Here is a 23,788-nt window from a genome sequence, read left to right as displayed (position 1 = left end):
GTCGTGTCCGACTCCTAGTGACCCCATGGACTGAAGCCTACCAGGTTCCTCCATCCATGGGATTTTCCAGGCAAGAGTACTGGAGTGGGGTGCCATTGCCTTCTCTTCCATATCTCTACAAATGACCCAATTTCATTAAGTCTAGTGTTTGCACTAGTTGGAGACAGATTATATGATGCCTGGTGAATTGTTAGCAAATTCAATCCATCTATTCTTTGATTTTTTAAATTCACTCATATATTTAAGAGAGGCAGTATCATATATTAATAAGTGGTCTGAATTTGAATCCCAGTTCTGCTACTTTCTAAATTTTGTGATTAAATAACTTAAACATCTCGAGGTTTAATTTTCTTCTACTCCATGCTCTCTATATCTACTTCAAGAAATTAGTATGAAAATAAATGAGATGTCACATTTAAATCCTTAGCACAGTGTCTGCTAATTAGTAAGTACTCAATAATTATTGTTATTGTTTAATAGGTGTTTTTAGTTAGTGCTTTGTGCTGGGGATCATGCCAGTCACTAAAGAGGTAATGCTAGTTAACCTGTTTTTCCAAAATAGATTAAAGTTGTGATGGAGAAAGAAGTTAAATGAAGGTTTACATAATTCTTTTGACTACTGTTGTGATAGATGAAGAAGAGGAACGTGAACCTATTAGGTGTCATTTTATCAGGAATGACACTAACAGGACAGATGTTTTTAGAAAATCGACTGCTAGTCAATAATCAGTCAGCTGCAGTAGAGAAAAACCCTACTTCCTGAGGCCATATGATCACCCCCTAGACTAGAAAATCATCCCACTTTATACTGGGTTGGCCAAAAAGCTCGTTTCTACATGCTGTGATGGAAAAACCTGAATGAACTTTTTGGCCAACCCATTACACCCAATTGCATACTGAGTTATAAACTAAGAGACAGTTCAGAGTGAAGGGTGATTATAACACATTATGATGAAGTGTTTTTCTAACTTGGCGTAATAGAAAAGCATGGACCACAGAACCTGTCCCAGAAGTTGCTCGAAAGGAGTGAAGTTCTGGCAAGGCAGTTTGCCTTCTGGGTCTCACGTTTTTCCTCTGTCAATGGGGAATGTATAGCATCCCCATTTCGCCTGGCTTGCATCATATCAGAGCGGAGGACGATTCCCATCTGTGAATCTGTGGTGTCTTCTGGAAGAGGATAACATCAACCTTGGCGGGGAGGGGTGTAGGGAGGAGGCAAGGTGAGAATGAGGCAGCTGGGACACTGTGAGAACTCTTCTAGCAGGCGCACCCCACCAGCCCAGGCAACCATCTTGAGCTTGGACCACTGCAGTAGCTTCCAAACTGGCCTACTTCATCTACTCTGTCCTCCTTTCTACGTAGTCATCACAGGGCAGCTAGAGTGAGCTTGTAAAAAATGCAAACATATTATCCCACCCCCCACTCAGAGTTTGTAAAAATCCTCCCTTTCTCTTCAGCTCAGTCCAAGACTCAGTCATTTCAGCTCTTTCCTAAATACTGTAAAAATTTCTTACCCAGTCTCTTTTACTCCAAGAGTTGACTTTTCTGTGCATCTGCTGGAGGTCTTCAGGTGAGAGAAATCTTGTCATGCCAGTAGCTTGCTTTAAACCCATCAGTGATGCACTTTGTCCCATTTGCATATAATTCAAGGTCATCTTACACTTGGTCACTCTTTACCTCACTCGCTGCATCTCCTAACAGTCTCCCCTTCATCCCTCTCACATTTTAGCCATGGTAACAGTGAACTGGTTTCCCTGGTGGCTCAGTGGTAAAGAACCCATCTGCCAATGCTGAGTGGGTTTCCCTTGTGGCTCAGCTGGTAAAGAATCTGCCTGCAGTACAGGAGACCTGGGTTCAATCCCTGGGTTGAGAAGAACCCCTGGAGAAGGAAAAGGCTACCCACTCCAATATTCCGGCCTGGAGAATTCCATGGACTGTATAGTCCATGGGATCACAAAGAATTGGGCGTACGAATGCTAGAGATGTGATTTGATCCCTGGGTCGGTAAGATCCCTTGGAGGAGGAAATGGCACCCTGCTCCAGTATTCTTGCCAGGGAAATCTGATGGACAGGAACCTGGTGGGCTACAGTCCACGACGTTGCAAAGAGTCAGCCACAACTTATCGACTAACAGTGAACTACTCAGTGTCGTGTTCAGAATGTGCTGCTGCATGTTTCTGTCCCTTTGCACATGCTTTTCCCTTAGCCTGCGATGCTCTTTTGGCCCTTCTTTATCCAGCAAAATTCTACTTTTATTCAAGACTCGGATCATTTCCTGCAACAAATATTTGCAAGAACTCTTGCCCCTCAAGACTAGGCTGAAAGTATGTATCTCCAATATGCTCTCATAACATCCTCTGCAAACCTTTATCAGAACAAGCCTGACAAAAAGACGTAGGAGATGATTAAAATTAAGTTAAATTAAAAAGATCAAATGGACTCAACATGAAAAGAAAGATAGGTCAGGCAAGATTAAATTCCCTTCCTGAACACCTCTTAGGATATGGGAGAGACAGGGAAAAAAGGGAAGTAGGTTTGAGAGTTAAGAATTAATAGATGGTGAAGGTGCTGAGGCTGGTTAGTGGAGTTTTATGAAATTGTACAAAGAGCTTGTAAAGGTATAGCAGGCACAGAGAGTTCTCTAAATGGAGAACTAGGCAAAGAGGGTAGAGGAGGGCATTAGGTGAAAATGTCACACTTCAAAGACGCTGCCAAAGAAAGTCCATCTCAACTTGTAGGTCTCAGGGCTGAGGTCTTAAGGCCCTCAGACCGTCATGCTTTTAATAACTAGTTAGTGGGCAAAATATGAGGCATCCATTTCTGAAGGCTGCTGACATACCTTTAACATTAGTTACAAAATTCTTGCTTTTGATCTTGCTATAGAAGAAGCTGGTTAGATGCTAGGGAGGCATAGATCACAAAATGACAGAAAAGAACGCTGAGCGGCCTTAAAAGATATTAGAACAAACCAAAGAGGGCATTTAAGACAGAAGATAGAGCAGAATCAGAGCGAGTTATATCACTGCTGGCTTTGCCTCCCTTAGACCTAAACTGCAGATAAAGGAATGGCTTCATGCTGTCTACAGTGGTGACATTTTTCTTGACAAGTTAAGGACAGAGTCTGTATCTGAGGCCCTTATGTTAACACATACATTACTGGAGAAGGAAATGACAACCCACTCCAGTATTCTTGCCTGGAATGTCCCATGGACAGAGGAGCTTGGTGGGCTACAATTTGTGGGGCTGCAAAAGAGTCAGACAAGACTTAGCAACTGAACAACATTGCTGGAGGTGTGGGTGAATTTGAAACAAAGCATTGGGAAGTATAGACTAGTCACTGAGAAACAGGTATAACTGCTCCTTCAACATCATAATTTAACTTGGAATAAAAGGACACAAGAAAGGGTTTAATCGGAAAAATCATGGTTTCTCATTGACAGGCAGAGAGAGGTAAAGCTGTGCAGGTAAGTTCTTGACGTATGGGAAGATACTTGCATTGGGTTGACCAAAAAAGTTTGCTTGGGTTTTCTCCATAAGATGATACAGAAAAGCCTGAATGAATACTTTGGTCAACCCAGTACAACAGGATCGTGTCATCACATGGCAGAGGGTTGTTGAAGAGAGAAAGAAGTAGCCAAGGAACCCACATGGCTGAGGAATTGTTCTGTGGGTTCTGTGATGAGAAAATTCACATTATCTAAGAGCGATGGACTAAACTAGATGGAAAGTATTCCATTGTGTCAGCCAGGCCCTACTTAGACAAACAATGTCTCTCTACCAATACTTGAAAAAAAGGACATGGTGATGGATGTATATATATGCATATCAGATGGGATAAATGTGTTAAGATCAGTGCTCTGCCTTTTATTGCTGTAACACACCTCTACACACATCTCTCACACACATACATGCACCTATGAAAGACTTTTAAAAATCATGAGAAAATTACAAAACTGAGAGACGAGAGAGAAAATGATGGAAATATGCAAAGAAAGATGGACTGGTGAAAAATGTCATGTAAACTGTGAGAGAAAAAGAGGTACCTGAATTCTCAAAAGTAAATGACTTTGAGGGCAAAGAAAATATGCAAGCTTTGGAAGTTCTTGTCTGAAAACGATGCCTTTGAGCAGTGTCAGGTAATCCTTTCCTAGAGTATTAGCTACGTGTAACTTTTATCAAGAGAGTTTGCGTCATTCTCCTATGGGGATTTTGGGCTGGCCCTAGGGAACAGTAGGCTCATTTATAAGTTAACATGTGACCAGTCCCTGAAGCAAGGATGGATAGACCCAGTCAGTGATGAATTGATTCATTGTTCTGCACTTGGTCTTTAGGATGACTGAATAATTTGGAAGGGAGCTCTAAACTTCACCTCCTCCTATTGGAAAATGAAGGCTGAAAATAGAATATTCAGTAAAGAGAGATTTTTGAGTTCAGAATAACATAGTCTATTTGAAATATGTATCAAGGAGTGTAACTGTGTGAACGGGAAAGACAAAGGGTTTTTTAAATACCATATTCACAAGGAGCTCAGCTTGGTGCTTTGTGATGACCTAGGGGGTGGAATAGAGGGGTGCATGGGAGGTTCAAGGGGGAGGAGAGATATATATATATGTATACACCTATGGCTGATTCATGATGTTGTACAGCAGAAATGAACACAACACTGTAAAGCAATTGCATTCCAACAAAAAAGAGAAGAAAAGGTAAAAAGGAGCCCCCCAGGCCCCTCTGTCCATGGGATCTCCAGCAAGAATACTGGAGTGCGGTGCCATTTCCTTCTCCAGGGGATCTTCCCAATCCAGGGATCGAACCCAGGTCTCTTCAGCTCCTGTATTGCGAGGCAGGTTCTTTACCACTGAGTCACCCGGGCAGTCCCTATATATTGGTGAGATTGGTGTGTATTTTTCTTCTCTGCTCTTGAATAGTTTAAATAGCATGAGAAACTGAAAGGAAGAGCAATGCCTCTGTGTCTCTGTGCCTCAGAGATTTTGGAGATAGTGAGGGTCACAGGCAAGGAAAAGTGAAAGTTGCTCGGTCATGTCCGACTCTTTTGCCACCATGGAATTCTCCAGGCCAGAATACTGAAGTGGGTAGCCTTTGGCTTCTTCAGGGGATCTTCCCAACCCAGGGATCGAACCTAGGTCTCCCACATCGCAGATTCTTTACCAGCGGAGCCACCAGGGAAGCCCAAGAATACAGGAGTGGATAGCCTATTCCTTCTCCAGGAAATCTTCCTGACCCAGGAATTGAACCAGGGTCTCCTGTGTTGTAGGCAGATTCTTTACCAACTGAGCTGTCAGGGAAGCCCACAGGCAAGGCAGTGATTGGCATCTTATCAGAGTGGAGGGAGAAGCAGGAAGGATCAGGGATCATGACCTTGGAGAGAAAGCTTCTGGAAGAGAAATGCTTTTACATCATCTTATCTGAGGATATTACGATGTTGTTTAATGCTGGGAGAAATCCAAATATGAATAATATGAAAATAATTTTTAAAGGAACATTGGAGAATCAAATGAAATGGTGGTGCAAAGGATTTTGTAAGTGAAAAAGTCCTAATGAAATGTTAGTAAACATTTGCAATTAGGTAGCCAGGTTGGACCTCAACTCTGAATCGTCTTCTGTTACCTAGTACTCCTGAAGTATGTCAAAAGGGGGGAAAAATCACAATTAAATGTGTAGTAATTTCAGGTAAAAGTGCATCTGTTTATAGTGAAGTATATGAGCCTGTCAGCGAGTTTGCAAATGTATAAAGGTTTCATAGCATTAAAATAATGTATGGATATTTTTCCTATGTTCAGTTCTATTCGGTTCAGTTCAGTCGCTCAGTCGTGTCCGACTCTTTGTGACCCCATGAATCGCAGCACGCCAGGCCTCCCTGTCCATCACCAACTCCCGGAGTTCACTCAGACTCATGTCCATCGAGTCAGTGATGCCATCCAGCCATCTCATCCTCTGTCGTCCCCTTCTCCTCCTGCCCCCAACCCCTCCCATCATCAGAGTCTTTTCCAATGAGTCAACTCTTCGCATGAGGTGGCCAAAGTACTGGAGGAGCAAGGAGGGCCTGAGTGGCTGTCTTATAGCGTGTGAAGGGCCCAGTGGCAGCACACGAAGTCGGAGCAGTAACAGGAGTCCGGGTCACGCAGGAACTGGGAGGCCTTTGGAAGGACTCTCTAGTGTGTTCCCGGTGAAATGGAGAACTGCACAGGGTTCTGGGTGGAGGTGTGGCCTGAGCTGACTTCTGTTGGAATAAGATCCCTCTAGTTTCTCTGCTGAGAATGTACGGATGGGTGGGACAGGAGCAGGAAGAGCAGTTGGGAGGTTATTGCAGAGATCCAGGTGAGATGAAGGAGACTTGGGGTGAGGGAGGTGGCAGCGGCGATGCTGAAAGAGCTATGACAGAAAACAGCAAAACTGCCCCATCCTGCTTTAGCCTTTCCACTCTTTTCTTCCCCTGAGTTCTCCCTATGGGCAAGTAGCTTCACTGCTGGAAGCTATTTCTTCTTTTCATTTGTCCCCAAATTTCTAAACTATGTAATTAAGCTGTTCTTTCTTAGTTTTTAAATGTTAGACATTTTATGTGGTCTACCCATAGACACCAAGGTAGCAAGAATGGGAAGATGGCGATTTAGCCATTTTATGCTCCCCTTAACCCCACTGCACTCCTCTTCCTATCCTCCTATTTGCTGAGATGATACCACACTGATGATCAAATCAGTACTATATTCAGTATTTGCTTTATAACTGTCACATAAATACTGTAGTGTGTCACGATTACTTTTCCTTTTTGTAACCATTTTTATTTTGCTTGAAGTTGATAATGTCTTATTTTTTGGCCTAAGTATAATTAAAAACCCCTATCAGATCCCTTGAGAGAACTAGGAAGCCCATTACCATGATAATGTCACAGGCAGACACACCAGACCATCTACTGGTTTCATTTCTGGTCCCTCCGTGTATATTCTCCCACTGCAAGTCAGCCTCACAGCATCATCTGAGACATTTTGAAAACTTGTTTTGGTGTTGGGTTTCCAGTTTCCTGCATCACACATCTTCTGAGGATTGCTCTCTTGTTTTCTTAGCACACATCCTGAGAAAAATGTAATCATTCATTCATCCAGCGTATATTTAATCAACATATACTCTGAAACCTGCAGTGTTCTGGGCCTTGAGGATATATCAGAGAACAAAGCAGAGGATCCCTGGCTTCCTTGAGGACCTTATATTCCTGTGAGTGTGCGTGCATGTGTGTGTGTGTGCGTGTGTGTGTGTGTGTGTGTGTGTGTATAGGGTCACCAGATCAATTACAGGATGCTCAGTTTCATTTGAATTTCAGGTAAACCACAATACCTTTGTGTATGAATATGTGCTAAACATTGCAGGGGACATACTTAGATTGAGAGGTTGCTCGTTTGAAATTCAGACTTAACTGAGTGTCCTGTATTTTTATATTCTAGCAATCCTAGTTGAGATGGGACCAATAAACACATTAAATATGTAAGTTCTAGAGCTTTCTATAAAGTGAAAAATGTCCTGCTGGGGCAGGAAAGGAAAACTAGGGCAAGGCGAGGCAAGGCGGGAGTGCCGAGAGGAGAGACTGCAGGAGTTTTTATTTTTATTTGGACTTTTTGGATTTTTTAGTATCTTGGCCCAATTTATTTATTTATTTTTTACCTTGCCCTTGTGCCATGTGGGATCTTTGTCCCCTGACCAGGGATCCAACCTGCCTCCCCCTGGAGTGAAAGCACAGTCTTTAGCACTAAAAACATTTTGTATTGAGGTATAGCCAACAATATTGTGATAGTTCAGGTGAATAGCGAAGGGACTCTGCCATATGTATACATGTACCCATTCTCCCCCAAACTCCCCTCCCATCCAGGCTGCCACATAACATTGAGCAGAGTTCCCTGTGCTATGCAGTGGGACCTCATTGGCTATCCATTTTAAATACAGCAGGGTGTTCATGTCCATCCCAAACTCCCCAACTATCCCTTCCCCTTAAGAGTAATTGGCTTCCCTGGTGGCTGAGATGGTAAGGAATCTGCCTGCAATGCAGGAGACCCAGGTTCAATCCCCAGTTTGGGAACATCCCCTGGAGAAGGAAATGGCAACCCACTCCAGGATTCTTGCCTGAAAAATCCTATGGACAGAGGAACCTGGTGAGGTAGTCTGTGGGACTGCAAAGAGCTGGACATGACTGAGCAACTAACACTTTCACTTTCATTGCTTTTCACTGAGTATTAGGGTAGGCGCATTGAGCAGATGAGAGATTAGCAAGGTCATAGAGGTGCAGAGTTAGTCCTCCAGTCATCTAGTGAAAGTGTCTGTTAGACAGGAGGAACACTAACTCAAGAGCATGCCTGGAGAGGCCTGGAGTGTCTGAGAAATAGCAAGGAGGCCCGAGTGGCTGCCTTATAGCGTGTGAAGGGCCCAGTGGCAGCACACGAAGTCGGAGCAGTAACAGGAGTCCGGGTCACGCAGGAACTGGGAGGCCTTTGGAAGGACTCTCTAGTGTGTTCCCGGTGAAATGGAGAGCTGCACAGGGTTCTGGGTGGAGGTGTGGCCTGAGCTGACTTCTGTTGGAATAAGATCCCTCTAGTTTCTCTGCTGAGAATGTATGGATGGGCGGAACAGGAGCTGGAAGAGCAGTTGGGAGGTTATTGCAGAGATCCAGGTGAGATGAAGGAGACTTGGGAGGAGGGAGGTGGCAGCGGCAATGCTGAAAACAGACTGGATTCAGATTCGGGATGGATTTTTCCCCTCTCATTTTATCATGAAACATTTTGAAGCAATACCGAGAAGTCTATACCCATCGAACTACCATCTGGTTCTACAGTGAACCCTTTGCTGGATTGGCTTTATCATCTCTCTGTCCCTCTCTCCATCCTGTGCCTGAGTCATCCCTTAGTCCTTTCTGATTCAGTTCCTACAAAGATGAACCTTCAGGCTCCTGCCGTGATGATGTGGTCATTGGTACCAGGGGAATAGTCATAGCATAGCACATCTGGCCTGGGATGCAGTAAATCTGGGATCAGTTCAGTTCATTCGCTCAGTTGTGTCCGACTCTTTGCGACCCCATGAATGGCAGCACGCCAGGCCTCCCTGTCCATCACCAACCCCTGGAGTTTACTCAAACTCATGTCCATTGAGTTGGTGATGCCATCCAACCATCTCGTCCTCAGTCATCCCCTTCTCCTCCCGCCTTCAATCTTTCCCAGCATCAGGGTCTTTTCAAATGAGTCAGTTTTTCGCATCAGGTGGCCAAAGTATTGGAGTTTCAGCTTCAGCATCAGTCTTTCCAATGAATACTCAGGACTGATTTCATTTAGGATGGACTGGTTGGATCTCTTTGCTGTCCAAGGGACTCTCAAGAGTCTTCTCCAACACCACAGTTCAAAAGCATCAATTCTTAACTGATCCTTATACTGATTTTCAGCCAATTCTCCCCTTTCTTTTAGCTACATTTCTCTCCTCACCCGATGGAAGTACCTGATGATTTTAAAACCCGAGTTTCCTATAGTTTCAAGGTGTGATCTGACTTGCTTCTTTTTGTCAGCTGTCATTTCAGGTGTTTAGTTTCAGCTCTCTCCACTTTTACTCAGTTATGACTCACTTACCTTTTTTCCATCTTCTAAAACTGTCTTTGAGCTTTCTTGTCTTTTATTACATCCTCTCAATGTCCTTTGCCATGGTGGCTTCAAAACATTTTTATGCCTTGCCTTTCATTTCAATGGGGCTTTTAGAGAAAGGAGACTTGTGTTTTCAAGTATTTTGTCGACATAAAAGATCTCAATGTATTTAGTAATACTTTATTTTCTGTTTTAATGGATCTACCGAAATACTAAAGATACATTAAAATCAGTGGTAAAGTAGTAATTTTTCCAGCATCTAGATTCCAGACACTGTCGTTCCTTTTCAGGACCTGGAGGACACCAGGATGGAAACCAGTGCTGTACATCATTGTCAGCAAATGTTAACCTTTGGCTCTCCCAGCGCTGGTTCTAGCCTGTTGGCTTTTGGTAAAGGTGTTTAGAAGAGAGAATGGGAGTTCAGACTGAGTCAAGCATGATCCCGTTTGGTTAATGGAAGGGGTGGGTCTTCATTGCCTCTCGGAGCCCACGTCCCCTTCCTGAATAGTTGTTACATCTTTCGGGCGGATGAAGTCTAGTTTCAGTTGGAAACATCCCAGCTACAAATCCTCCCTCTAGACAACTGTGCATTTCCAGTGCCAGCATTTTCCAGCTCGTTGCTTTCACTGTGCTGAGTGTTCTATTAAATATTTATCATAACTTTGCCTTCCATGTCTGAAACGGTGCCACGGACTGGTAATTAGATTGCGGCTCAGGATTCTCAGTTTCATTTGGTGCAGAAGTGGGAAAATGGAGACCTTCCATGACGAGGAGATGAGACCTGACAGGCAATTGGCAGTCGGTGCTCCTACACATATTTCCAGACAGACGCAGAGGGAACTTTTTGCCAGTCGATCATTACATTCATCTGCTAGTTGCTCTTCTCACGTTTGCTTCTAGAAAGAAGTTACTGAGAGTCATTTGTCCCTATTGAGTCTGAGGATTAAACTTTTTACCCCTCCAGACGGAAACTACAGAAGTAAGCCAAAGATTTTTTTTTCTGGTCAGCCTTAAGAGCCAAAGGGTTTTGGATTCAAGGCCCTGTTCATGCTGGATGATTGGTTCTTACCATTTAGGACACTGCAACAGTTCACCCTTCAAATAAGGGTTTGAGGATTATATTCCCCCTGGTATATGTTATTACCGAAGACAAAAAAAATCGCAAAACTGGGAATCAGAAGACAAGGTCTGTGTTCTTGCTGTGTACCCATGAGCTACCCACCTAACCTCTCTGAAAGTCAAAGTGTTAGTCTCTCAGTTGTGTCTGACTCTTTGTGACCCCATAGTCTGTCCATGGAATTCTCCAGGCAAGAATACTGGAGTGGGTTGCCATTCCTGTCTCCAGCGGATCTTCCTGACTAGGGGGATCAAACCTGGGTCTCTTGCATTGCAGGGAGATTTTTTGTTTACCGTCTGAGCTACCAGGGGAGAACCTTTCTCCATTTGTGCAATGGAAACAGTAATATTAACCTCTCAAACCACTGGGCAGTTGTGATAACAAAACAAAATGATTTAAGTGAAAGTATTTTGCAAGCTGTCAGAGGTTTCTGCTCTGCAGTTTCCTTTCAGACTATGGGGGCCAGAACAGAGCCCTAAGTGTACAGTGTACCTAAGTTTCAGTATTTTTGTATAGGTTAAACAATCAGGTTCAACTTTAAGTAAATTCTTCCAAGCATGTATTAAGTTCCTTATTCTGTTCTGGGTCTTGATATGATCATGAATGGAGATATTATAAAATGGCAACAGCTATTCCAAAAGAAAAGAGGTATTGTCCAAGGGAAGAGTCTAGGTAAGAACCCAGACAATCATGACTCCTGGTGAAGCACCTTTAGGGGGTATAGTTTAGTGGTAATGAGTATTGCCTTTGAGGTCAGAGAAACCCAAGTTCAAATCTAAACTTTGTCACTTTCTAGCTAAGTGACTTTGAGCAATTCACATGACTTTTCTGAGCTATCATTTTCTCCTTTGTAAATATCAATAATAATGCAAGATGCTTAGGGCAGCTCCAAGAACTAACTGAAATAAAATCCATAAGAAGTTTATCATCATCATCATCACTATTACAGTATTATTCTTTTGATAATAATTATAATAATAGCAGGTTGCTATTGAGTGTAGCGCCCCAGGCAATGTGGCTACATTCTTACACATATTAATATCTTTATATAAAACGCTTTAAATTATAATCATTTCACAGATAAGAAACTGAAGCACAGAAAAATTAAATAATGTCTTAGGGTTGTACAGCTAGTTAGTGGTATCCATACCTAAGCAGTCTGGTAAAGACGAAACAGAGCTTCTGCTCTGGTGACTGTTGTTCAGATCTCAAGTGTTATCTAAGAAAACAGCATAATAAACCAAAGGAGGATTAGGCAGATAAAAATGAGATGACAAACATGAAAAATGCTTTGTAAACAATAAAGAGATAATTCCAGAAGCTTGTTGATTGGGTAGTATTTTACCATTTCTAATTTCAAATAGCCAGAGAGGTTGAGATGAACCCCCAACCTTTGACCAAAAGGAGCCTTCACATGTCACCTGTGGTTAAGAAAGCCTTTGTTGCCCTATTCATAGGTCACGTCATCGCTTATCTTGAAGATGGAGGTGTCGACCTTTCAACACGACGCACTAGGGATCGCACACCTGCTGTTTCACGCCTCCAGGTGTCAGGGTGCCTTAGGCAGAGAACTGAATTCCCAGTTGTCCAATTTTTACCATATGCCATTTCAGTAGAATATTAGATGAAGACAGAGTCTGTTGTCCTATAAATTAATTTAACACTCTTTCTCTGGAGAGCAAATGATTGCATTCTAAAAACAATATTTTCACTCAAGTTATGATGGCTTGTAAAAACACACCATGAACAGGGTTGGCAAGGACGTTTAGGAAGCATATAATGTCCCAGGAAGCCAAACGGATCTAAATTCAGGGGGATTCTCTCCTCTCCTCAGTCAGCATCAGAGATGGTTGCCTCTGAAAAGGATGGCTCAGATGGAGAGCAGGTCACAGACTGGGCAGAAATAGGAGCCTCTCTGGTCAGTTGATTAGGGAAGGACTTAATGAGAATGACCTCAAACACGTAAGCATTGAAAGAGAAAGAGGAGGGGGTGAAAATTTTATCAAGCAGTTTGCTACTGTAGTGAAAAATATTTTTAAAAATATGCATTCCCAGTGTTATGAGAACTTGTGAAGGGAGGTAATGAAGAGAATCCTATGCTTCTGGATTCATTCAGGACAGTTCCTTCTTCTCTCCCTCTTTCCCTTTCTGCTTTCTCTCCTGTTCATTGCTCTATTGACTCCCAACACAATATCTGCTTTCCAAATATGATCTGTGTTAACCAACCAGGACCTACTGTATAGCGCAAGGAGCTCTCCTTAATGTTATGTGGCAGCCTGGATGGGAGGAAAGTTTGGGGGAGAATGGATACATGGAAATGTATGGCTGAGTCACTTTGCTGTCTGCCCAAAACTATCCCAACGTGGTTAATCATCTATTTACTGTTGTTCAGTCACTTGGTTGTGTCCAGCTCTTTGCGACCCCATGGACTGCAGCACGCCAAGCTTCCCTGTCCTTCACTGTCTCCAGAGTTTCCTCAAACTCATGTCCACTGAGTCAGTGATGCCACCAACCATCTCTATGCGTGCATGCTAAAGTTGCTTCTGTCCTGTCCAACTCTTTGCAACCCAGTGGACAGTAGCCCACCAGGCTCCTCTGTCCATGGGATTCTCCAGGCAAGAATACTGGAGTGGGTTCTCCAGATCTCCAGGGATCTTCCCGACTCAGGGTTCAAACCCATGTCTCATGTCTTCTGCATCGGCAGGCATGTTCTTTATCACTAACACTACCTAGGAAGCCCAACCATCTCTATATTCCAGTATAAAATAAAAAGTTTAAATAATAATAGCAACTAAGAATTTGGGGAAAATAAAGGCTTAATGAATATGTAAAAAAAAAAATATGATTCCTGTTAAAGCTTCATACTCTTACCCCAAATCTGTCTCTCTTAAAGGAATTCTCTAAGCAATATTTGATGTGGATTATCATTCACAATCTGTTTTTGTTTTTTTTTTTTTGACTCTTTCTGTTAAAGACAGAGAATTTTGTCTTTTCTTTTTTCTTATCTTTCCATGAATAACTCATGTCTTTTACATATTACATATGATAATAGTTGCCATATATACAAAGCTGAGGGCTTCCCTGGTGGCTCAGACTGTAAAGAATCCGCCTGCAATGCAGGAGATCCCAGTTCAATCCCAGGGTCAGGAAGATCCCCTGGAGAACAAAATGGCAACTCACTCCAGTATTCTTGCTTGGAGAATTCCACAAACAGAGGAGCCTGACAGGCTACAGTCCATGGGGTCGCAAAGAGTCGGACACGACTGAGCACAAAGCTAAAGAGGATGTGGGCCTTTAGGGTGGTCAGAAAGAAGGTCAAGAAATAAGACAATGAAGTATTCTAGGTACTTTGCTTGAGGTCTTTGCAGGAAAATCTCAAGATCCAAAGAAGGTAATCTAAGGGTCAGAAAATGCAAAAATATTCCATAAAGGCAGTAACAGCTGGGTGGAGCATTAGCAGGTGTTAACATTGTTCATTCATCCACTTAAGCATTTATTGAGTGCCCTTTGTGTACTTTCCACTGTCCTAGGTCCTCAGGGTATAAAATTTAGCAAGGAATAAACTTGTCTGCTGCTGCTGCTGCTGCTAAGTCGCTTCAGTCGTGTCTGACTCTGTGCGACCCCATAGACGGCAGCCCACCAGGCTCCCCATCCCTGGGATTCTCCAGGCAAGAACACTGGAGTGGGTTGTCTGGCACTCAACAAATATTTGGCAATGTCTGGCACTCAACAAAGAGACCTACTTTGATTCTCCTGGTGGATTTGGAACAATCCTCTACATGTAGAAAGGGATGAACCTTTCAGGGTATTCTAAGGAATTGAGAATATTTGCTGGGTAAATAATTTGGAGGGTGGTTATGGGCACAGAAAAATAGGGCCACAGTATAGCTGCAGAGTTGTGCAGTGTGCAACCTGCACAACAGTATGTGATCGTGCAGGCACAGTGAGAAAGAAGGCGGGAGAAAAAAGTAATAGCAGGACTATAAAGTGCTTAGAGACTCAGGCCAGTTGTTCTCATGGGTGCAGGAGAGGGACAGAGGTAAGGGAGGCAGGTATCAGACTCATTCACAAATTGTCTCTTCAAATTATGTGTAGTTCTGCCCATCCTAGATATGCAAGATTCTGTTCCGGCCCTACACACACAAACACACTCGCTCAGGCCTGCTTGTACACTTGCACCCTTGCTTGCCCAGAATGGTTTCCACAGCCTTTTGCGATGATGAGAATGAGTCATATTCCTCAGGGGGACTGGACCTGAACATGGCTGAGAAACTCTGCAGACAGTGCAGAACCACCCACAGGTCCTAGGCAGGGCAGGAGCTTGGCCAGATTTTCCTCTTACAAAGCTCACTGTGGCCCTGGACTGGAGGGTGGACTGGGGAAGTGTGAGCGATGGTGAGGGCATTGAGCTGGAACGCTTTCACATCCTTCAGGTCTAAGGACATTGGTATTCAGACACGGACACTCCTGCTTCCCTGGGTCTTCAAGGTCATGGACACAAGACTCACATCAGAATGAAAGAGATATGTTGGTATTTCCCCCATGAGGTGGTGACACCTGAAGTGTTTCACAGGAATGATGATTTAGGACAGAGGTGAACACACAGGCAGATGTGTGCTGGGGAATTTATGCAATAAAGCTAGCACGCAGGACAGAAAGCATTTAACTTTGAACTCTGCTTACCTAAAAGACATTTTCTGTTGGTTCTTTTTGTTGATGGTGTTTTTCTTTTTTCTGTTTGTGTAACATAACAGCTCTATGTAGCCCGGTCACCTTAAACACAAATACATTACCAATAAATCTGCAGTATTTTCTGACTGTTTTATGGGGCCATTTTTTTTTTTCATTTAGTAAAACATATGATTTTCTGTGATCCATACATAAATATCAACTGTGCCTTGTCAACAAAAAGTGAGTTGATGTGATTGTTTTTGATGACTAATTAATGTCCCCAAGAAGAAGAAATATACATACTTTTTCTTGCTGTAAATTCTTAATAACTGCACATAATATGCTTCCAGTCTGTTGCTCCAATAATTAGAAAGGAAAAATAATTTTCCTGAAGTCATGTTATCACACATCATAAGAACCAGACCACTAGATGCCCTGCCATGAACTCAAAATTTGTAGGAAGCTTTTGATTAATCATTTCTACGTTTGAATTTTCCATTATGTTGCAAGTTGATATAAGAGAATTAACATACTTCCTTTCAACCCATTTTTTTTTTCTCTTTAAGTATCTTGATGAGTTACAGAAGTTGTTGTTTATGGGATAATTTGTTACCTGACTGTGTTAGGAAAATAAGATTGAAAGGTGGTACTAGAAAGTGGGCTGTAGGTTAACATATTATGGTCTAACAAGATGCGCACTGAATCCAGTAAATCAAAAGACTTATCTGAGAGTGTTATAAACCACTGCTGGGTCAATATTTTAAGTGATTCTCCCACCTTTAAAGATTAGGTTCATTTTTAGAGTATTAATTTTTGGAAGAATAGATTGGGAGTAAAGGAGATGTGATTTCTAGCCTGGTTCTCAGGAACCACCTGTGTGACCCTCACTCTGCCGGTTGGTATGTCTGTAAAATGAGACCATTGCCAATGACCTCAATGTCTTTTATCCTCCTTATTTCAGGAAGGTATATTTGTAGATTACCTGGCACAGCGTAGGTGCTGTAATACTGTGACTCTGTCATCTAAGAAAAAGTTTCCCTTTCACTGGCAGATGGCAAGAGGCCTCCTAAGAAAATGATACATAATTAAACATCTTATGAGGACAAAGGCATAAAGCAAGATGTCCTTGATAAGAACAGGCAATCTTTTTCTTATAACTGGAAGAAATTATTTAAAAAACAAAAACATAACTTTGAGGCCTACTGATTATTTCCCTGGGCAAGGTATGTATGTCACTCATAGGCATCAAAAACTAAAATGTTTTACGATAACCCAGCTCTGCTTATAAAACTTTATTAAGGCCTTTGGGAAAATGTGGAGACAAGATTTTTGTTGTTTTGTTCTTTTGCCCTTCAGCATTGAGAGATGTTGCTAAGTTGGTAATGAATCATCTTACCTTTGTTAGAATCAAGGGCACAGTGAGGAATGAGGCTGATGGTAGAAAACAGCAATTTTAGAATAGGCCTAGTGTGCAAAAACAACTGCTTTGCAACATGCAGTGTTGCAGGATATTTGTAGCAGCTCTATTTTTCTTTACTCAAGAGAAATGCAATAACAGACAACTAGACTGAATATTCAATCCACACGTGCATTGGCACTGTTAATCAAAAGGAGTTATCTTTTGGAATGAGGAATGCAAAACTGTTCAACATTAGGAAGCATCGGAAATAAAAGAGCCGTAATATGCCCACTGAACAGAGAATCAAAGCCCAGTTTTTCTTATGCCAACAGATACATATCTATAAATATATTTTATCCTATTACCTGTACTTGACACATATTTATTTCTTAGGACCACTAAAGGCTAATTTTCTGAAATTAAATGCAATATTTATTTAGAGTTTATTAGAGCAAAACTATAAATCATATTACATGAGCATTTAATCCACTTAAGCAACTTATAACTATTTCTGGCATTGATAATTCCTTGCTTGTGCTAAATTAGTGACTTGGAAGTCACTAAGTAGATTGAAAATCCAAATCTAGAAGCTTTCCACAGTAAGTGGATAGTGGATATGCTATAACAGATAAAAGGGTTCTTGTTCCAGTGTTGCCACTGATTTGTTGGTGATCTTGCATAAGAATATCAGTTTTTCTAAGAGCATCAGTTTTACTAACTGTAAAGTGGCAGTAATACTGATACTGATATCTTATGTTAGACAAGGTAAGTAGTATGGAAGGACACATGAAAAGTAGTATCATATGATTACAGTATTGACACTGCTCTGAGCTCACACCTGTGAGAGTCCAAACATGGGAAATATATCATACATCATCACTGTTTGCTTTTAAGTTAAACAATAATGAATTTGTTTATGGACATCAGGTGGGCATTCATTTCTTTTTTTTTTTTTTTTTTTTTTCTTTTCTTGAGACTGACTATGTTATAAGAAAAGGCATGGGATTCAAATCTCTATAATCAGGCTATAAACACCCATTCCAGTATTCTTGCCTGGAGAATCCCAGGAACGGTGAAGCCTGGTGGGCTGCCGTCTATGGGGTCGCACAGAGTCGGACACGACTGAAGTGACTTAGCAGCAGCAGCAGCAAACACCTATAGCTCTGTTATTTTCATTGCATGCTTAAAACTTGCCCAGTTTGATCACTGGCTTTCTTTAGCAAAACGTAGTTTGCTGACTAGCTATAGGAAGAGTATGGAAGATGAGGTGGGCAGAAATTTAATTCCTGTGTTATTCATCTTCAGAGTGACTCTGTCTCATGTTGGACCCACTTCCTGTGGTCCTATGGATTCATGAAAGAATCTGCAAGCACTTTGTGCCAAAGATCTTATACACCAGGCTGAAAAGCATATCTGTCACTATTCTCCAGAATTTACTGATAGTTTAAAAATCCTTCTGACTGCTTGTTTCTTTCTGGTGAAACAGACTGCTGATAGTCAAATGAACTTGGGCATTCTGCCAGGGGCACTCATGCCAATGAGGTTTAGAGGTAGTTTGCAAGGATAGGAGGTGCCAGGACTTCAACAATAAGCAAAAGCAGCTCTGTTGGAACAACTGGGGATACTAGTGCTATTTTGAAACTGGCCTTTTCTGTCTTTCTCTCAGGAACTCCAAGTTTTCAAAACAGGAAGTAGAGGCAAAGCCAGGAACTTGTGAAATGAAAATAGGCCAGTAAAATTACAAACGCCCTGATGGATTTTATAAGGAGGAACCCTTGTGGGAAGAGCGCTAGACTGGGAGTCAGGAAATCATATTCAAAGATTTGGGTCTCACTATCTTCATCCTACACAGGAACACGGTATCACTGGCGGGACCTGGGGAGGCACAGCAAGTGGCATGAAAGTCACGCAGGCATGTCCGACTCTTTGGGGCCCCATGGACGGTGGCCTGCCAGGCTCCTTTGTCCATGGAATTACCCAGACAAGAATACCGGTGTGGGAGGCCTTTCCCTTCCCCAGGGGATCTTCCCAACCCAGGATCAAACCCAAGTCTCCCGCATTGCAGGAGGATTCTTTACTGTCTGAGCCACCAGGAAAGCCTGACCTGGAAAACCGCTTCCCAAATCCCCTCCCAAACCTATACCCCCTTCCCAAGATTATACTGCCATTGTTGTAATATTTTGGGCAGGAGACAAGTCAGCAGGGTCTTTGGTGAACGTGTGGTACGCCCTCTTATTCTTGATCTTTGGCTAACTGTGCCAATCCTCCACAACTCAGACTTGTTAAATAACCACATATGTTTCACATTTTCAATCTGTAGTCTTGTTAACCTGGAGCTGCAGCTGAAAGTAAGGTTTTTGTTTGTTTTTGTTTTGCTTTGAGGAGGTATTCTATGGTAATTAGGAAGAATGAGAAAAAGACAAACATAACCATTTGGCTACTCCATAACATCTTTCCTCAAAAGCCTCAGACAGTGGATGACTGGGGAAAATTTCAGTTTTTCTGAGTGCATCTTCAATTCCATTTTCCATTGAGTATTTGTGGGATCATTAACATTATATTCCAAAAACAGATAACAAGGATTGACTATATAGCATAGAGAACTATGTTCAATATCTTAAAATAAATTATAATGGAATAGAATTGGAAAAAATAATACAGGTATGTACATATATATATATATAATCAAATCACTGTGAAATGTATGCATATATATTTATAATATATGTGTGTGTATATATATATATGTAATGAAGTCAGAGCGTTGTGTCCGATTCTTGCCGATGCCATGGACTGTAGCCCGCCAGGCTCCTCCGTCCATGGGATTTTCCAGGCAAGAATACTGGAGTGGGTTGCTGTTTCCTTCTCCAGGGGATCTTCCCAACCCAGGGCTGGAACCCGGGTCTCCAGCAGTGCAGGCAGACTCCTTACAATCTGAGCCACCAGAGAAGTCATATGTATATATATTTGTGCATACGTGTATGCTCAGTCACTCAATTGTGTCTGATTCTTTGTGACTCTATGGACTGTAGCCCACAAGGCTCCTCTGTCTGGAATTTTCCAGGCAAGAATACTGGAGTGGGGAGCCATTTCCTCCTCCAGGGAATCTTCCTGACCCAGGGATCGAACCCATGCCTCCTACATCCCCTCCACTGGCAGGTGATTCTGTACCACTGAGCCACCCGGGAACCCATATAGATCTGTAAATATACACACATATATTTACATATATACATATATGCATAGATCTTGGAGAAGGTAATGGCAACTCACTCCAGAATTCTTGCCTGGAAAATCCCGTGGACGGCACAGCCTGGCGAGCTATGGTCCGTGGGGTCGCAAAGAGTTGGACACGACTGAGCGACTAACACACACACACAAGTATATATCTGTATTCTTTATTCCAATTCTATATTCTATATATTTTACAGCAGATATTTCCATGGTCTTTAAAGTCCTGGTGGACTTTAAATAACCAAGTGGGGAGAAAGGAGCTCTTATCTGAGGCAGCAAGCAGGAAATGAGACAATGAGGAGGCTGTGACGCAGCCTCAGGGGTCAGCGAGGAGCCTCTAGACTCACTGAACCGACAGGGTACTGATTCCCACCGCCAGGCAAAGCTGCAACCCAGGGATGCGAACCGTGCATGATCCACTTGCATGGAAAAGACAAAGCTTCTCTCATAAACTCTGTGCTGACTCAGACCCGGCACAAGAAGTGGAAGAACAGTGGGGGCTTGAAAAACAAAACAGAGAACAGTAACAACGCTAGAGCTGGAAGCGGATTTGAGAGACTGCAGGAATTCTCGGCATTTCACTCATTCGCTCTCTTTTCATTCCTCAGATGCTGCACAACAAGCACGTGATGGTCCGCGTGGGAGGAGGATGGGAAACTTTTGCAGGGTATTTGTTGAAACACGACCCCTGCCGGATGCTGCAGATATCCCGTGTGGATGGCAAGACATCCCCCATCCAGAGCAAATCTCCAACTCTCAAGGACATGAATCCAGATAATTACCTGGTGGTCTCTGCCAATTATAAGGCTAAGAAGGAAATTAAGTGAAACTAGGTGGTCACTACGAGGGGACTCTCATAATGGCCTGTATCTACATCTCCAGTAGTCAGTGTAGTTCACACGCTCTACAAATTTCTTTGGAAAAAGACAGAAAAATGTCATCATGCTGAAACATGCTCAAAGAGTAGCACTATTTATTTTGAATGCTTCTGTAGAAAGTGACCTCTAAAAAGAAATTTTCAACTTAGATTTAAATTAGACAAATTGTAGGCAAATTATTATTTTTCAATATATGAACACACTATTTAGAACACAATCTTAGCAATACAATGCTAGCTAAAGATAAAAATTATTAGAAGAAAATAAGATTTGCAGTAAAATCAACAGAAAGTGCCTGCCCAAAGTCTACAGAATAAAAGCACCCCATACATTTTTATAAAAATTATAATTGCAGGATTTTAAAGCTGATTTTTAAAAAGTGACAATTAGTGTGATGACGTGCTACTAAAAATATCCAACAGCACAATAAAGTACAGAGTATTCACGACAGTAATCCTTTACTGGAAAGGCCACTTTAGAAAAGTTTACATTCACTTGGAAGATTGCCTTAAAGTTCATCCCTTAGCTCTGACCAAATATCCGGGGTAGTTTTGGAAGTTTTCACAACACCCCTAGAGAATGGCTTATGAGTTGTTTCACACAATCCTAGGCACGTGGCTGTGTTGAAACTGACTGTGTAATTCATACACATAAGACATAAGCTGACATACATTTATATTTTGACAGAATAAATTGTACAGTCAAATGTCCATTGACTTCATGTTATTTCAAAGCATTTTCTTATTAAAATGTATCTTTAGTTAACCCTACTTTGCTGTGCTGTCTAGTAATTTTACTGTAGCTAATGATGTTACAGACTTATGTATACCCTTGTATACCTAGGACAGGGCTGTTTTGTACCCATAAACAGCAAGATATTGTCCTCATTGATTCAAGAATTAAAAAGATAAATGTTGAAAAATTTCCCGTCTCTATTATCAGTGCTTCATTCTGAAATAAAGATCATCTGCAAATAGCAACTTCCCCTGGGAATTACACGAAGCGTTTAATTACAGTTACCTAGTACTTCTTCGGAGAAGGCAATGGCACCCCACTCCAATACTCTTGCCTGGAGAATCCCAGGGACGGGGGAGCCTGGTGGATTGCCGTCTGAGGGGTTGCACAGAGTCAGACACGACTGAAGCGACTTAGCAGCAGCAGCAGCAGTACTTCTTCACTTTTAACAGCTGAGTGGTGGTTGTGTTTGATCTCTTAGCAGAAATTCTAGATTTTATAAACAGTCCTTTGAGTGCTGCCCTGAATAGGCAGAGTTAGTCTGTCATTTCTTCATTTTTCAGCAACAACAGAATCCACCTTTCTTGCTTCAGAAAGCCAGGGAAGAAGTATCTGTCACATGGATGATTTAATCAAAGCAGACACAAGCTTTTTAAAACAACAGACTGTAAAAAATCTGCTTGCAATGCAGGAGACCTGGGTTTGATCCCTGGGTCGGGAAGACCCCCTAGAGAAAGGAACAGCTACCCACTCCAGTATTCTTGCCTGGAAAACGCCATAGACACAGGAGCCTGGTGGGCTACAGTCCATGGGGTCACAGAGTTGGACACAACTGAGCACACAGACATGGTCAGATTGGGTCCACCTGAATAGTTCAATATAATCTCCCCATTTAATGTTGTTAACTGAATCACATCTACAAACTACCTTTTGCTGTGTTATGTAACACAGTCCTAGATTCCAGGAATTAGGATGGGTCCTATCTTCTGGCATTATTCTGTCTACACATCTACAATGGTCTTTTTAAGTGGAACTAAGAACACAGTCCCAACTGACACTGGGGTCTAGTTGCTAGCTGAATGGCACTGAAAAAGAATCTGGAGAAATAAGACTATATTCAGAAGGAAATGACTAAGTGTAGATGCCTCTTACTCACTGACTTCTTAGGGAAAATCACTAGATCCTTTTATCAAAATTGTCTTGACTATCATAAATCTTGCATTTTCCATATGAGTTTTAGTTTGATTCATTAATTTCTCTGAAAGAGCTTGCTGGGGTGTTTCATTTATTGATCAATTTGAGAATACCATCTCGACAGAACTGTCATTCAATCCATGAACATGCAGTGCTCTCACCTTCCATATATTAAAAAAAAATTCTCAGCAGTGTTTGTAGTTTTCTAATTCAGATATTTTCTTTTTCCTAAGTATTTATCCTATGTGATGAAATTGTATGATTTACAATGTTTTAAGATTCAGATTGTTCATTGTTCTTGTGTGCTAAGTTGCTTCAGTCCTGTCTGACTATGACCCTATGGATCGAAGCCTGCCAGGCTCCTCTGTCCATGGGATTCTCTAGGCAAGAATACTGGAGTGGGTTGTCAGCCCCTCATCCAGGGGAATCTTCCCTACCCAGGGATCAAACATGGTCTCATTATGTTTCCTGTATTGCACCACTAGCGCCACTTGGGAAGCCTCAAGATTATCCATTACTTGTATTATAAAGACAGAATTGACTTTTTCTATATAATGATTTGGACTTTCCTGGTAGCTTAGCTGGTAAAGAATCTGCCTGCAATGTAGGAGATGCAGGTTTGCTCGCTGGGTCAGGAAGATCCCCTGGAGAAGAGATAGGCTACCTACTCCAGTATTCTTGAGCTTCCCTGGTGGCTCAGACAGTAAAGAATCTGCCTGCAATGCTGGAAACCTGGGTTCAATCCCTTGGTTTGGAAGATCCCCTGGAGGAGGGCATGGCAACCCATTCCAGTATTCCTGCCTGGAGAATCCCCATGGACAGAGGAGCCTGGCAGTCTATAGCCCGTGGGGTTGCAAAGTCAGACACAACTGAATCGACTTAGCACAGTACAGCATAGAATGATTTGCATTTTGCTACCCCACTAAACACATTA

General features: G+C 42.2%; 1 protein-coding gene across 1 annotated transcript in view; it reads left to right on the top strand.

Annotated features, from left to right (window-relative positions):
- GAS2 (growth arrest specific 2) overlaps window positions 1–21,849 on the top strand; it is a 137,992-nt gene extending 116,143 nt beyond the window's left edge. The window contains exon 8 of the mRNA XM_040255644.1: window positions 20,656–21,849. Coding sequence (XP_040111578.1) covers window positions 20,656–20,874 — 219 coding nt within the window. The 3' untranslated portion in view covers window positions 20,875–21,849. The remainder of the gene's footprint in view (window positions 1–20,655) is intronic.
- Window positions 21,850–23,788: the final 1,939 nt, after the last annotated feature.

This window comes from Oryx dammah, unplaced genomic scaffold (genome assembly GCF_014754425.2).
Source record: "Oryx dammah isolate SB20612 unplaced genomic scaffold, SCBI_Odam_1.1 HiC_scaffold_15, whole genome shotgun sequence".
NCBI classification, from domain to species: domain Eukaryota; kingdom Metazoa; phylum Chordata; class Mammalia; order Artiodactyla; family Bovidae; genus Oryx; species Oryx dammah.
Note: the sequence above shows the minus strand (reverse complement) of the source record. Positions and strands in the feature narration are given on the sequence as shown.